The sequence below is a fragment of the Oryx dammah genome, unplaced genomic scaffold (genome assembly GCF_014754425.2).
Source record: "Oryx dammah isolate SB20612 unplaced genomic scaffold, SCBI_Odam_1.1 HiC_scaffold_24, whole genome shotgun sequence".
NCBI classification, from domain to species: Eukaryota; Metazoa; Chordata; class Mammalia; order Artiodactyla; family Bovidae; genus Oryx; species Oryx dammah.
The window spans coordinates 74,647,393-74,661,961 of NW_024070208.1; the positions used below are offsets into that span (position 1 = coordinate 74,647,393).

Genomic DNA, 14,569 nt, shown 5'->3' on the forward strand with positions numbered 1-14,569 from the left:
TGGTACACTTTGTTGGCAAATTCTTATTGAAAGAGTTGTTTGTTTTTTATAATCTGTCTAGGAAGAGAAGAATATCAGATGGGCATCTCGATGGGACTACATTCTGGAGTCCATGCCTCATACCCACATTCAGTGGTTTAGGTAAGACTACACCGTTAATCTCCTTCATGCTCTGTCCTTATTCTGTTCTCTGTCGCTGTGAGCATCTCATCCACTCTAACTCTCGCCAGTTACTCAGAAGGCTGGACTTTTGAATTAGGTAGACTTGGGTTCAGTCCTGGATTTTGGTCACTGGTTGTGAGTCAGGCCAGAGCACCCAGGTGCTCAGAGTCTTATTTCTTCATCTAGAATTAACCTGTCTCACTGTACTGTTCTGAGGATTGAAGGGAGGTAATGAAACAGCATTTGAGCACCTTACCTGGCATGGAAGAGAGTTCAGTATACAAGCTGCTACAGCTGTTATGACTGTCTTTTATAAATAATAATAATTAGGGTTAGAGTTGTTGCTGTTACTCTTTCTTCAGAACATGACCCAAAACTTTGATCTAGAGAACTGTTCAAGATGCCATTACGCTCCTTTTCCTACTTCACTGACTAATCTTTTTGACGCTCATTAATTTATTGAATAACTTGTTTTTCAGTAGACTTCTTGAGGGTAGAGACCAGTCCATTATTGATCCTTGCAGCTTATGGTGTGTTAATTTGGGCACAGTAGTTATTAATGTTGACCATGGACAAAAAACTCTACTTCTCAATAGACCATGAAGCCAGAGCACAGTTCATTGAATTTGTTTGATTTTAGGTCAGTTTTTTAATTGATTAATGCTGTTTCAATGTTACTCAATAAATTGTTTTTAAAAAGAGTTCTGCTGATCCAGTGATTAAGCTCTAGGTTAATCCTGACGTGCTTATTTCTGCAGCATCATGAATTCCCTGGTCATTGTCCTCTTCTTGTCTGGAATGGTGGCTATGATTATGCTACGGACGCTGCATAAAGATATTGCCAGATATAATCAGATGGATTCTACAGTGAGTGAAACATCTGAACTATTCCTTGGTCTGCCGTGGATAGTCTTTATTTTTTTGTTTGGAGAATTTTTAAATAATATCTTTAGTCAGAATCTGCTTTTAAAACATTTCTTCTCAGAAGTGATCCTGAATTGACATTTTCGGATAAGAAAATGATCCTTAAGAATTGGTTTTGTTGGTAGAGACTTAGTGCCTACAGCTCTCGGAGCTGAACTGTGCACAGTCTCGTCTGCAGCAGTAGAGGGTGAGGAACAGTGCGGGCACAGGACTCCAGCTCTGCCCTCCTCTCACGTGCTGTCAGCTCTGTTTCCAGCAGATGTTCAGTTTGGGAAGCAGCAAAGTATTTAAATTTTGTGTATAAAAAAAATTTTGTGTGTGTATAAGTTTGATTTTTTATTTTTATTTTTTATTTTACTTTACAATTCTGTATTGGTTTTGCCATACATTGACATGATTTTTTAAATTAATTTTAACTGAATTTATATCATTTCAACCTTTTGGTGTATTCAAAGTAATTTAATGTCTCAGCTTCATTTATTCTCATTTTAAGTTGTGTAACGTTTTGCATTTTATACTTTTTCATTTCCCAGCAATGATTTGTAATGAATACTTAAGACACAGGTTTTCATTGTTTTCTCTTCCCTAGCTTCTTAGCCTCCCCACCCATCTTTCTGTCCTGTTCTAATTAGAAAAAAGAACATGTTAATGTTTATAAGCTTTTTAGCACTTACATGCTACAGTTTCTTTCCCATGATATTATTGATTATATCCCTTATTAAGTATTTTATTAAAATAATTTCACAATACTCTGTTCATAATTGGTAATTCCAAATAATTGCTAAATTAATGGAATTTTTTTTTCTTAATTTGTGTAGAGGTGCTTTGGGGTACAGGACAGAAAACCCCATTTCCAGTCTTGCTCCCATTCTCTGCCTCCTGCCAGTCTCTCAGGGTAGCTGTCAGAGTGAGTCTGTTCTAGAGTGTCAGGTCATTTCACTCTGGATCACATTCCTCCAGGGATTTCCATCCACTGCACTCAGAGGCCAGAGTCAGCCCTCACAGTGGCCTGCAAGGCTCTGTGGTAGCCCCTGGCACTCTGCTCCAGCCGTGCTGGCCGCCTTGCTGTTCCTCAGATGCATCGGTTATGTTCCCGTTCCAGGCTCTTCCTTACAGTTACTTTTCTGCCTTCCTCAAGTGTCCTCCCTCAGAGAGTCCCTCACATTCTCCTGGTCTTTACTGAGATGTGCTCTTCCCAGTCAGCCCTTCCTCACCATCCCATTAAGATTACATCCTCTCCACCCACACCCCACACCCTACACCCATAATTCCTATCACCATCTCATATACTATGTATTTTGCTTATTTGAGAAGATCTGCTCATAGGAAGTTGTCTGTTATACTCACTGTAGGATCTCTGGTATTTTAAACAGTACCAAGCATATAGTTGGTGATCAGCAAATATTTGTTGGAATGAATGAATTAGCCCTTGATGTACCAGACATGATGCATTGCTGGCCTTCAGTTCAGTCGCTCAGTCATGCCCGACTCTTTGTGACCCCATGAATCGCAGCACTCCAGGCCTCCCTGTCCATCACCAACTCCTGGAGTTCACTCAGATTCACGTCCATCCAACTGGTTAAAAAAAAAAAAAGGAATCCAAGGACTCCCCCATATCCACCCTACCCCCCCAGATTGACTGAGGCCAGAGCAGGAAGCAGTGCCAGCATGAGAGGTTAACGTTCTCCTTTAGGAGTATGCTTATATCAAGTTTTTAACCAATTGGGCAGTATAAATTGAGTCAGTGGTGAACCTTGATCTCCTCCTGTTTATTAAGCCTGGATTGTTGAAGCGGGCAGAATGATTCTAGGTTAGTAAATGCCTTCCGTTTTCAGCAGAATTGAGTTGAAATTGAAGGAAAGTCTTCCAAATTTGGGTTTGCTGGATTCTTCGCATTTGAGGTCCATAACATATGATCTAGAAATTCACAAAAATTTACAATAAACAAATTTATACCAGGTCCCAAATATTTCGGATATTAGGATTATTAATTACAAAGTAAAGATATATGAAAAAGTAACAGCTAGGATTTTCCAGCACAGATGAAAGATGAGAATCTATAGATAAAGATTACGTAGTGTATCCAAAGTGGAATAAATAAAATGAAATCCACACCTCAGTCAGTTAACCATAGAAGACCAGAGAAAGGAGAAGATCTTTTCTTAGAATCAGCTAGAGGGGAGAAAGACTGGGCTTTCTGCAGAGGAGAAGCAGTGAGATTGGCAGTGGAAACTCAAAAAATAATATCTTTAAATCGATGGTGAGAGAAATTAACTACTTACATAGAATTGTGTACTCAGAGATCTTTCAAAAATGAAGGTGAAATTCGTTTTTCAGACTAACAAAAACAGTTGACCACAAACAGACCTTCTCTAAAGGAATTTCTATAGAAATACTATAGCAGAAAATAAATAATAATTCTAAAGAGAAGTTTAGAAGGATTAATGAACAAAGAAATTCCAAATGATATTTTCTGCCTATAATAATAATGAGTCTAAATATGGAGGTTAACAAAAGTGAATCAACAAAGGAAAAGTAGCTTTGAGGAATAATTGTGGATGAGGTAGGTGGCCATCTGGAAAAAAAGTAAATTCCAACTTCATTGCTTATATTCAGATGATTAAATGAAAATGTGGAACTGTAAAATACTAGACCACATGGAAAGTTATTTTTAAATCTTGTCTGCTGCTGCAAAGATAGAAACCTGAGTGGGAATTTGGGGGAGGGCTACAGAAGTACCCTGGACAAAATGTGAAGAGAGGAGGCTGAAGAAACAGCAGGGGCCGCGTTTTGAAGGAGTTTGGAAGCTGTGCAGTCTGAAGATCCCTGAGAAGCTGTTGCAGTATACAAAACAGTATTGACATGGCCAGATTCATGTTTTAGGAAAATCACTTTTAACAGTGTGTGGACAGTTGTCTGGAGCTGGGCAAGATTGGAGGCACCGAGACCAGTCAGAAGACTGTATGGAATTTCCAGAGTCAGGGGATGGTAGCAGGGAAGAAGTAGGGCAGTGGGCAGATAAACAGAGGGTGTCCGGGAGGTGGGATGGAATGCTGGTTGGCCAGTTAAGAGGGTGGAAGAGGCAAGCAGCCAGTGAATGACCCCGTGTTTCTGACCCGAACCACCCAATTAGTTAAAAGGATCTGTCTGGTTTTGTATTGAGATTCAACTGAAGTGTAGAAACTGAGACCAGTTTAGTGCACACTGTGATAGCCAGGTGAGAGGGAATGGCTTGAACCAGGGGCTAACCTGTCCTGTGGGTAGATCTTAAAGCTAAACTGTAGGAATTGTTAAAGGATTGTATGAAGTGTGGGGAAGAAAAAAGATGACTCCAAGGTTTTGAGGACTGAGCAGCTGGTAGTCTAGAGTTTTATCTACTGGGGGAACTGCAGGTAGACGTGGGGAATCAATTCCCTTGTGGATGATTCTGTTCAAGGTGTCCACTGAAGAGCCCAGTGGAGCTGTTAATTAGGCAGATATATATGTGTGTCTGGAGATCAGGGGAGCAGTGTGAGCTGGTGACACAAGCTTATTAAAATTATCAGAGCCTACTATGCATGCAGAGTAGCTTTGAGAACTGATACCATTTGCTTGTTTTGGAGATTAGTTACTGTGGGGTAGAAAGGATATAGAGTGTGATTTAAAATTGTCATCAAGTTGGATCATAAAGCTTGACTGACTAAGACATGGTATCCCATTATCTTTGTATTTTAAGTATCTCAGTAACTATTTGTAGATCTTAACACACACAACATTTCTTTAGAAACAATTCAAGAAAGTTATATAAAGCTCCATGAGTCAAGCTTTCATACTTCAAAACTGAAATGTATATTAATATCTGTAAGTTTTTCTTTAAATTTCTGTATCTGCATATTCAACAATGAACAAACTGCCTAATTTTCTTGATGATCTCATGGTGATTAAACGATTTCCTTCCCCTTTCAGGAGGATGCCCAGGAAGAATTTGGCTGGAAGCTGGTTCATGGTGATATATTCCGTCCTCCAAGGAAAGGGATGCTGCTATCTGTCTTTTTAGGATCAGGGACACAGATTTTGATTATGACTTTCGTGACTTTATGTAAGTGTTAAGTGAAAATGAAAAAGTAGAAAATGCCTTTTAAAAATAATTATTTGAAATCCAGTTTTCCTAAGTTGTATCTAAGCTAGCTTGTTGTTTCTGAGAGTCCTTTGGTTCTCAGAATCTGTGTTCTTTGACCATAAGTGACCAGGGGTGGGGTTAGCCATGTCAACAGCTGACTCTTTAGATTACCCTCACAGCTTCATAGAGACCAAGCTTGTCATCGGAGCACGGGAGCTGCAGACCCTCATCTGGGCAGCCTGGAAGCAGGGCCACGCAGGTTGGCTGTCCTACCTCACCGGAGCGTATGATGAAAATCTGAGGACATCCTTGGCTTCCATTGAGAGGGACAGAACAGAGAGGAGACGGGACAGAACCCAGAGGGGACGAGACAGGAAGCTTTTGGAGACTTCGCCACCTTGGCAAGATTTAGGAAGCAAGACCTATTTCTTTCCCCAGCAACGTTGAGGAAAGATCTTCCTACACACACAAAAAAATATCTCTTCCTTGTGATTCTTGAAAGCCTTCAGAAATTTTATTAAGTCCTAATTTGTCCATTAGGACAAATTTTTAATTTTTCTTTTTTAAAAACAGAGCTGACTTAGAGGTATTCATCAGCTGCAGGAGTGGCCCTGAGACTCCTGTCTGGAGATGTTTTAATGCCGTGGTCTTTCAGTTTTCCAAGTTATCAGAGAAAAATATGTTTATGAAAAGAGTTTTATGAGTTTTGCATTTATTTCCTCATGTTCTCATTGCCTGCTACTGGTGAACAAGTAATACATGAATGTTACTAGAAAAATTCCGAAACCACTGACTTTTCAGTAATTTTCTTAGCAAACACTTGTTCTTATGTTTGTTTGCATATTAAATACGTAATGTTATAGTCATTTTCTCCAAGTAAAATTGTCCCAAGTTTTTATGATGCAATTAAACACGTAAGTGTTTGGAAAGAGAATGACCAATTCCAGATGTCTGGCACCTACAAAGTTTGGGGTTGACTGATTTGCACCTTCCGGCTCCGTTGAAGACTAACTAGAACATATTTATCTACTAACAACTTAGATAAGGTGATGTCGGTGTGATGGGAGAGGCTGGCTAGCAGTTGTAAGCGTATTACACTGAAGAGGGGAGATTGGGAAAACGAGTCATGAAGGAGGTTTGGACACAGCCAGACGATTGATTGCAGAGTCCCAGAGAGCCGAGGTGTAGTTCCAGGGGAGTGGGTGCTTGAGGGTGAAATTCGGCTTTCAAATTAGATCGAGGGTGGCCTTCTGCCCCTCTCTGATCTTTGTTGGGGTCATCTAGAAAGCGACCTTGTCATGAAGGACAGTTTCAGAGAGCCTCCGTTAGAAAATGATAGAGATTGTTTCTCTTTAGTGCTTGAATATGGACTTTTTGCTTCAGAACAATCCATGTGTCAGGCCTGAGAGGACTGGGGGAGGGTGCGTCTTAGCTTAAATTCCAGTAGGTCCTCTAGTTACCCTGTTTGGCTTCCTGTGATCGTGAGTTTCTCCTCTCCAGTCGATGCTGCTGGGAAGGTGTGCAGTGGTGTTTGCTTGGCTGTGTGCTCCTGGGGGAGACACTGGAAGTTTAAGTGAGAGAGCCACCTGCATCTGTTCTTGGATTTCTTTCTGAGAAAGTCATATCTGACTTCCAGTTTAAAGCTGAGAATTGCTATAAATATAAGATGGTGTTTTTTTTCTTAATCAGTTGGGAGGGTTATATAGTGAAGAACAAAGAAGCAACTAGCTAAATAAGAGTAGGAAACAATTTCCCAAGTTATTGACCAAGCCCTTCAGTAGCTAGTGTTCACAAAGCTAATGGTGCTGTGAAATGTTTTTTCCTCTCTTTTGTCCTTTGACTAGATTCTGCCTCATCTCTTATGTTGGGATGTTACAAGGGGGTTTTTTTTTTCACCCCAGAGGAGTCAGCATTACTTTTAAAAGGAACAGAAATTGAGAATATTTTACAGTGGGAGTATTTTTATTGATGTTAATTTAAAAGCTGTACTTGAAGCTCAGGAGAGCTGAAAGCACTCTTGAGCTTGCAGTCAGCCTCCACTGGTAACAGGAAAGGTGGACCCTGACAGGAAATGTCCAGATTGGAGCTTGCCTTACATGTGATCCTGTTGCTTCAGTGCCTTCGATATTACCAAGGTTCAGTGTGGCTGCGTGGTAAGGGAGCATATGTTCATGAAGTTGTATTTAGTTTATTGGTTAAAAAATGAGCGGGGTCTTCTAACACTTCAAAGGAAACAATAATAAGATTCATAACTTTAAATTACTTATTTTTTTAGTTTTTGCTTGCCTGGGATTTTTGTCACCTGCCAACCGCGGAGCTCTGATGACGTGTGCTGTGGTCTTATGGGTGCTGCTGGGCACTCCTGCAGGCTACGTCGCCGCCAGGTTCTACAAGTGTAAGTAGGAGCTGCCCTGCTGGGTGTCAGACAAGGAGTCTAACCTGCCACGTCGGGGACTGAGCCTTTGTGTCTGGTAGTTGAGGCTGTTCAAGCAGTGTGTTAAGAGGTGTCTAAAGAAGCTTGTGAGATGGATGACTGTCCCTAGATTTGCTTGTTCAAACACGCTTGTTAAACAGTGGCTTCAGTAAATTTAGGTGCTACCTATCCATTGTCCCCTGTCTCCTTCTTAAGTTTTGACTTAATAGCTTTGGCTGTACAATTTAGATTGGCTACATTCATAGAAATATATTTAGTCTAGTAAAGGGAAAAAAGTATCACTGAGTCATCTATTAAAACAAATAGTGCATATGTATATATATATAGGAATACTTTATGAGAGAGAGGTAGTACTTACATTGATTTAATGTATATAAAGGTGTACCCTGTACATAAATTCAGATCTCACTGTTTAAAGAGCCCCCAAGTAAGTTACTCTTGTAGCAAGGTTTAGTTGCATTCTCTTGTGTTCTTGCTTTCCAAAAGTAAAATAAAGTTCAGTGAAAAAAAGAATTCAGAGCCACAGAATAAGAGTGAAATAGGATTAGATGACTTAAAAAGTAGCTTTTCTGGGTCAGCAAATGCCAAAGTTTGCCCTGCTTAGGAAGCCTGTGGTCCAGCTGAGATGATCCTGTCGATAATCTGTGATTGAAAATGCCAGGGAGATGATGACATGGGGCTACGGTTCCCCAAGGTCTTCTGATAGGACTAAGGTTTCAGCTAAAACACACAGGGTTACTTAGGTAGCCTTAAGGTGTGGTTGGCTAGACTCAACCCCAAATAGAAGTATTAGATTTTGCTAGATGTGTAGAGTATGTGAAGGCCTGTGTGCATGTGTGAGTGAGTGAGTGTGTTTACTCGCTGTGAGTTTTGTCAGACTTCTTTTTTTCTTTCATTCTTTGCTGACAGACATAGGATCAGGCTGGTCATAGGTATTTTAAGACAAAGGAGATAGGGTTGGAGCCCTGCCTGCTCCCCCTCTCTCAGTTTCTGTGCTCTCGCTTTCCTTCCGTTCCTCAGTCAGGCTCTGCACCACACACCTGTCTGGGGCCTTCTCACCTGTTCTTCCCTCCACTTGACTTCCCATCGGTACTCCCTGCCCAACGGACACACCTCCCCTTCTTCTCCTGTCTGTACTTCAGACCTCCTTGCTGCTGATTAAGTAGCATATTCATCAGGCAGAACATTCAGAGACACACTGTCACACAGTGCTTAATTGTATACTTTCATTTTTAATGTTTCAAATAATAATATTTGAATTTTGATTAGAATTGTATTAAACCCCCAAAATTCATAATTTCACAGTAGTCTTGTCAGTAATGCTGTGAATTCAAATCATATATATGAATTATTTTTTCTTTTAGACCAAGAAGTACTTCAGTTCAGTTCAGTCGCTCAGTCATGTCCAACTCTTTGCCACCCCATGAATCGCAGCACGCCAGGCCTCCCTGTCCATCCCATCTCCCGGAGTTCACTCAGACTCATGTCCGTAGAGTCAGTGATACCATCCAGCCATCTCATCCTTTGTCGTCCCCTTCTCCTCCTGCCCCCAATCCCTCCCAGCATCAGAGTCTTTTCCAGTGAGTCAACTCTTCGCATGAGGTGGCCAAAGTACTGGAGTTTCAGCCTCAGCATCATTGCTTCCAAAGAAATCCCAGGGTTGATCTCCTTCAGAATGGACTGGTTGGATCTCCTTGCAGTCCAAGAGACTCAAGAGTCTTCTCCAACACCACAGTTCAAAAGCATCAATTCTTCGGCGCTCAGCCTTCACAGTCCATTAAACTTATAAATTGTTAAAACTTGTTTTAAAAATCAAAGCTGTGTTCAGATCTCAGCCAGTTTTATCTCCAACTTTTAAACCAGGAGTGGAGGAGTACTTTCATTTATTTTAAAGTGGGGGTGGGAGTTAGAAGCAAAGAAGAGTAAACAGCTGGTAAGTAAATTGTTCTATCAGGTGGCGGCACCCCTTCTGTTCTCAGTTACCTGGTCCTACACGCTGACCTCCCACCCCCGACCCCCACGGCCTGGAAAAGCTGCCCTGCTGGAGGCACCCTGGAGATTCAGACCTCCTGTGGGCATTCGGGAGTGCTGCCTGTTAGGCCTGAGGGTTCCTAGTTTTATAACAGATTCTGAAACTGATCTCAAGGTAAACGAGCATTTCCAGGGTACTCTTTCTTCATCCAGTCCCAGTGATTGAAACTGGGTTAGAACTTAAAGGTTTGTTTTGTTTTGAAGTTAAAAAAAGTAGAAGAGAATAAAACTTGTTTGGATGACTTTCTTTTGATACTAGATTTATTTTATGCTGAAACAAAAGTCTTTAGAGTGGGACTTAATCCAAGCAGTCCCGGGATGTGTGTCTCTGGGTTTGAATCATTTGATGAGGAAGTATTAGGACCTTTGCTCACGTCAGTTTTCTAGGAATAGGCATCCAGTGCTGTGTTCATTTGTCCAGTGCCAGACCTGAGGTGTGGGCATTTGGTTTGCTTTGAAGGTACGTCTTTGTGTTAATGCCACTTTTGTTTTCTCCTGCAGCCTTTGGAGGTGAGAAGTGGAAAACAAATGTTTTATTAACATCATTTCTTTGTCCTGGGTAAGTGGAGTTTTCAATAATAACTTGCTTAACATAGTCCTATTTTAGTTCCCAGAATTTCTGTCCTGTATGTCTAATCTTTTCTCTGTATCCAAGAAAATGAATTTAATTTTTAAAAAGTGAATGTTCAGCGAACATTTGCAGAATGACTACTACCTGTCTTACCTGGGAAAAACTGCCTTTAGACAGGAGAGTTTTTTATATTCCTTTTCTTAAAAGTCTGTTTCTTAGTCTGGCAGTCCCAAGCATGATGAAAATATGTTAAGGGGAAAATTTCATAAGGTGCTGATAGGAGTTTAAGTCAAGCAAAACCAATTTGAAGAGCAATTCAGTTTTCTATTAAAGTTTTTTTATTTTTTAATTTATTTTTAATTGAAGGATAATTGCTTTATAGTATTGCGTTGGTTTCTACCAAACATCAGCATCTACTGAAGTTTTAAATTCACATACCCTAATGACCCAGCAATTCCACTTTACTGTGTATAGCACAGAAATTGTGACACTTGCTGCATATGATTGCCACTATATCATTTTGCTTCTACCTCAACTGTTACCCACACGCCTGTTGTGTCTTTCAGGATTGTGTTTGCTGACTTCTTCATAATGAACCTGATTCTGTGGGGAGAAGGATCTTCAGCAGCTATTCCTTTCGGGACCTTGGTTGCCATATTGGCTCTTTGGTTCTGTATATCTGTGCCTCTGACATTTATTGGTGCATACTTTGGTTTTAAGAAGAATGTAAGTTTATAGATGTTAACTTATTTGAATGAATCTCAGCCGTGGAAATTAGCATATGCCACCTTAAAGATGCACGTGTCTAGAAGATAGAAACTAGTCCTGTGGGATCTAAATTTCATAGAAAATTGATGACTTCTTAGTTTGACTGCAGTCATTCTTAAAATAGTACTCAGAAGAATGTGGTTAGAGAGAGGTTATGGATGTAAAGTTAAGATTTCAAAGTTTGATAAGTAAATGGAAATGAAAACTAAAATAGATTACAGGAAATGAATGCTAATTTAAACTAATAAAAAATGAAAAAAAATAAACTAATGAAAAATATGAATTTATTACATTAAAAATAAATTGTTCCCTTTTTTAACTTAAAAAATACCTGTATCTTTTTTTCTTAGCAATAAATGTTTCTAATCTATATAACTTAACTAAGTAAACTGGGTAAAACTGAGTATGGGTTAGGAAGTAAAGCTGTAAAAAAAAAGTTAGTGACCATACAGTAAGGATAGCAGTGTTTTTCATCTGTAGTTTTGGAATAAACTTTATGTGCTTACCTGCTGGCATTTGGTTTTAGGAAGGGTTGCAATCGCGGCTCAGTCCCTCCCTCCAGCCTGTCTGCCTCCACTTCTGCTGCCCACTTTCTACCCGCAGGCTCAGAGGAAGCTGAGAATTCACTCTTGGGTCCTCCTCTAACTCCACTGTCTTTGCTCTTCTCTGAAAATGTCTCCACAAGGCTAAAAGAAGTTACGTAGTTGAGCATACTTTGTGAGGGGACCTGGAATACCCTGGAAGAAACTTACCTACTTTTAAGAGACTTCAGAGTTTCCACTGCACCTACCATGCCAGGCTACTAAAAGATTTCTCAGTTCTTTGACATTTTGTTTATGACTTGAATTCTGTATAGTATGAATAGTAAACTGACATGATTTGAAATTTTTAAATTACATAGATGAAATAAGTACTTAAAACTCTAAAATATAAAATTTGAAGACTGGTATAGTGATTCTCTGCCTCTATACACATACACTGACATATGAAATAATCAAGTTCACGGAAGTATAATCTCAATGAGAATATCAGGTTTTACCTTTTGCTGTATCATCACAAAAACTATAGAAGTAGGTTTTGAACTTTTTTTGCAAGAAAGTGAATTTCTACATGTTTACTCTCCTCCCTCCCCCTCATGGTACTCTGTTTAGGTACCTCAGGCTCCAGTTGTTTTTATACTACCATGCAGTGTATGAGAGAATAATTGAGAACATCAGCAGTAATTTATGACCATAAAGCTTCATAGAACCATTCATTATCTTCCTTGTGTTCTTAAGTCTTAGCAAAAATAGAGCAATTTTAATAGAAATGACATTGTCCATTCCAAAAAACACATTGACAACAGTTTCAGAACCAGCCCATTTCTTACAGTAAATATATAACTAAAAGGAGAAGCTTAACTCTACCTTTGTATTAACTGCTATTTTCCGAGTCCTATATTGTTTCCTCCTGTGTGTTTATTTTGTTTAAAGCCATTAGCCATTGGATCACTGCTGGAAACAGTGGTGGCTTGTTCCAGGAGACAGACAGACTATTGTGCCTGATGGTATCTGGTTTGGGGCTTCTGAATACAGGTTTCACTCTGATGACCTAGGTAGACTAGTATTGGCACTAGTGTCAGCTTGGAAGCTGAGAAAAAGCTGACAAATAATCTAGTGCAGAGAAGAATTTCTTAAATAGATACATAATTATTAACCCTTTCTCTCTCTCTTTTTTTTTTAACTGAAGGCCATTGAACACCCAGTTCGAACCAATCAGATTCCACGTCAGATTCCTGAACAGTCTTTCTACACAAAGCCATTACCTGGTATTATCATGGGAGGGATTTTGCCCTTTGGGTGCATCTTTATACAGCTTTTCTTCATCCTGAATAGTATTTGGTAAGCTGAGCACTAAGTCCTCTTATTGTACCTACTACTAGTTTTCTCTTTTTGTTTATAGGGCTTACTGTTTATACCTTTAAATGTAAGCTCTTCTCCAATAATCAGGAATCTTAAGAGAGAAAAAGTTGTTTAATCTTTTCAGTGTTAGAAGAATTGTGATAACACTTATTATTAGTCAAGGGCTTATTATTTATTGCTCAGTTCTCACGCCTCTGTGAGGTGGATACTATCCCACTTCACAAGATGAAAATGAGATTTTGGAGGTTAAGTAATTTGCCTGTGTCACCCGGCTACTGTGTGACAGAAAATTCACCTGGCTCTCCAGTCCTGGGTTTTAATAAGTAATCCGTACTGCTTCAAAGGAGTGTCTTTGAGCTCTTGATGGGAGGGAATTCAAGCAAGCATTGTTGAGCTAAATAACCTTCAAAGTCATTTCTTATCCCAAGATCACTTCATTCTCTGGTTTCTTGTTCGAGTAGGAAAACGCACCGTGGTAATTTTGAGCCACTCATACCCTACAGTATGTTGTGATCTTTATTTGATCACATTGACATATGCTACAGAAAGTATCAGGGTTCCAGGTAGCATTGTCAGAACTAAAGTTGAACTTTTTCAGTTATTAGAGCCTGTCTTTCCTTCCTGTTTGTTATAGTGTTTTCCAAATTCAGCTGATGCTGTCATATATAATGAGAAACAATCTGTTCCCAATATAACCTTTTCTTAGTTTGGCTCTGTCTTTACATTAATTTTTTGGGGGAAGTGTCAGATTTTTGACTCAGCAGTAGACAGACAGACTAATCATATTTGAATAAATATGAGTTGCAAGTCCTACCTGAACAGGAAGACGCTTGAGTGCATTGTTGTATCCTTCGTGCCCTGCCCTTCCTCTGCCACATACATCACATCGTCTAAACCTGGGAGAATTTGTTGTCGATCAGATGGGAGAAAAAGCAAACATTTTCAGTTCAAAAAAATGAAAGGAGTGTGTCATTTGCTGTGTCAAGAAGAAACTGTTGATGGATTCATTCTGACTTGTTTGATTGTAGGTCACACCAGATGTATTACATGTTTGGCTTCCTGTTCCTGGTGTTTATCATTTTGGTTATTACCTGTTCTGAAGCAACTATACTTCTTTGCTATTTCCACCTGTGTGCAGAGGTATGTTTTAGCAATATTCACTTATGTTAATTTGCTAACAGTATTTATAATTTTGGCAGAAGGTAACCTTGAATACTATTAATTGAAGTAAATATGTGTTATTGTGGGGCAAGTTGTGAAGTAATTTTCTCTATTGACTTTTTTTTTCCATGTCAACTTCTAATGTCACAAAAATAGCCTCCCAAACTGAATTATCAAAAGATTGCAGTCTTTTGTTGTGTGTCAGTATTTTTTTGTTCAGTGAGCAAGTATAACTGCACATATGCAGTTATAGGTAGAAATTGACCTATATTCCTAAATCAAATGCAGCCATCTTTAAGCCTGAGTTAAGATAATTTCCCAGTGCAGTATATTTATTATTTATTTAGAAGTTAACTTTTAAAATGTTAATTTCCTAAGAATAGCACATTATGCTGAATTTTTAAAATATTGTTGGACTTTAAAATTATTATTCTTATTGTGAACAGACACTTACAGACTGAAAATTTAGTGACAGCAAATATTTTACGTGGAAAAATTTATTAAAACATTTCTGAGAT

The 14,569-nt window shown here is 39.2% G+C and overlaps 1 protein-coding gene across 1 annotated transcript in view; it reads left to right on the forward strand.

Annotated features, from left to right (window-relative positions):
- Positions 1-14,569, forward strand: part of TM9SF2 (transmembrane 9 superfamily member 2) — a 50,141-nt gene that overhangs the window by 30,270 nt on the left and 5,302 nt on the right. The window contains exons 8-15 of the mRNA XM_040267402.1: positions 62-141; positions 921-1,029; positions 5,032-5,164; positions 7,461-7,580; positions 10,152-10,209; positions 10,788-10,947; positions 12,718-12,869; positions 13,919-14,030. Of these exons, the coding sequence (XP_040123336.1) occupies positions 62-141; positions 921-1,029; positions 5,032-5,164; positions 7,461-7,580; positions 10,152-10,209; positions 10,788-10,947; positions 12,718-12,869; positions 13,919-14,030 (924 nt within the window). The remainder of the gene's footprint in view (positions 1-61; positions 142-920; positions 1,030-5,031; positions 5,165-7,460; positions 7,581-10,151; positions 10,210-10,787; positions 10,948-12,717; positions 12,870-13,918; positions 14,031-14,569) is intronic.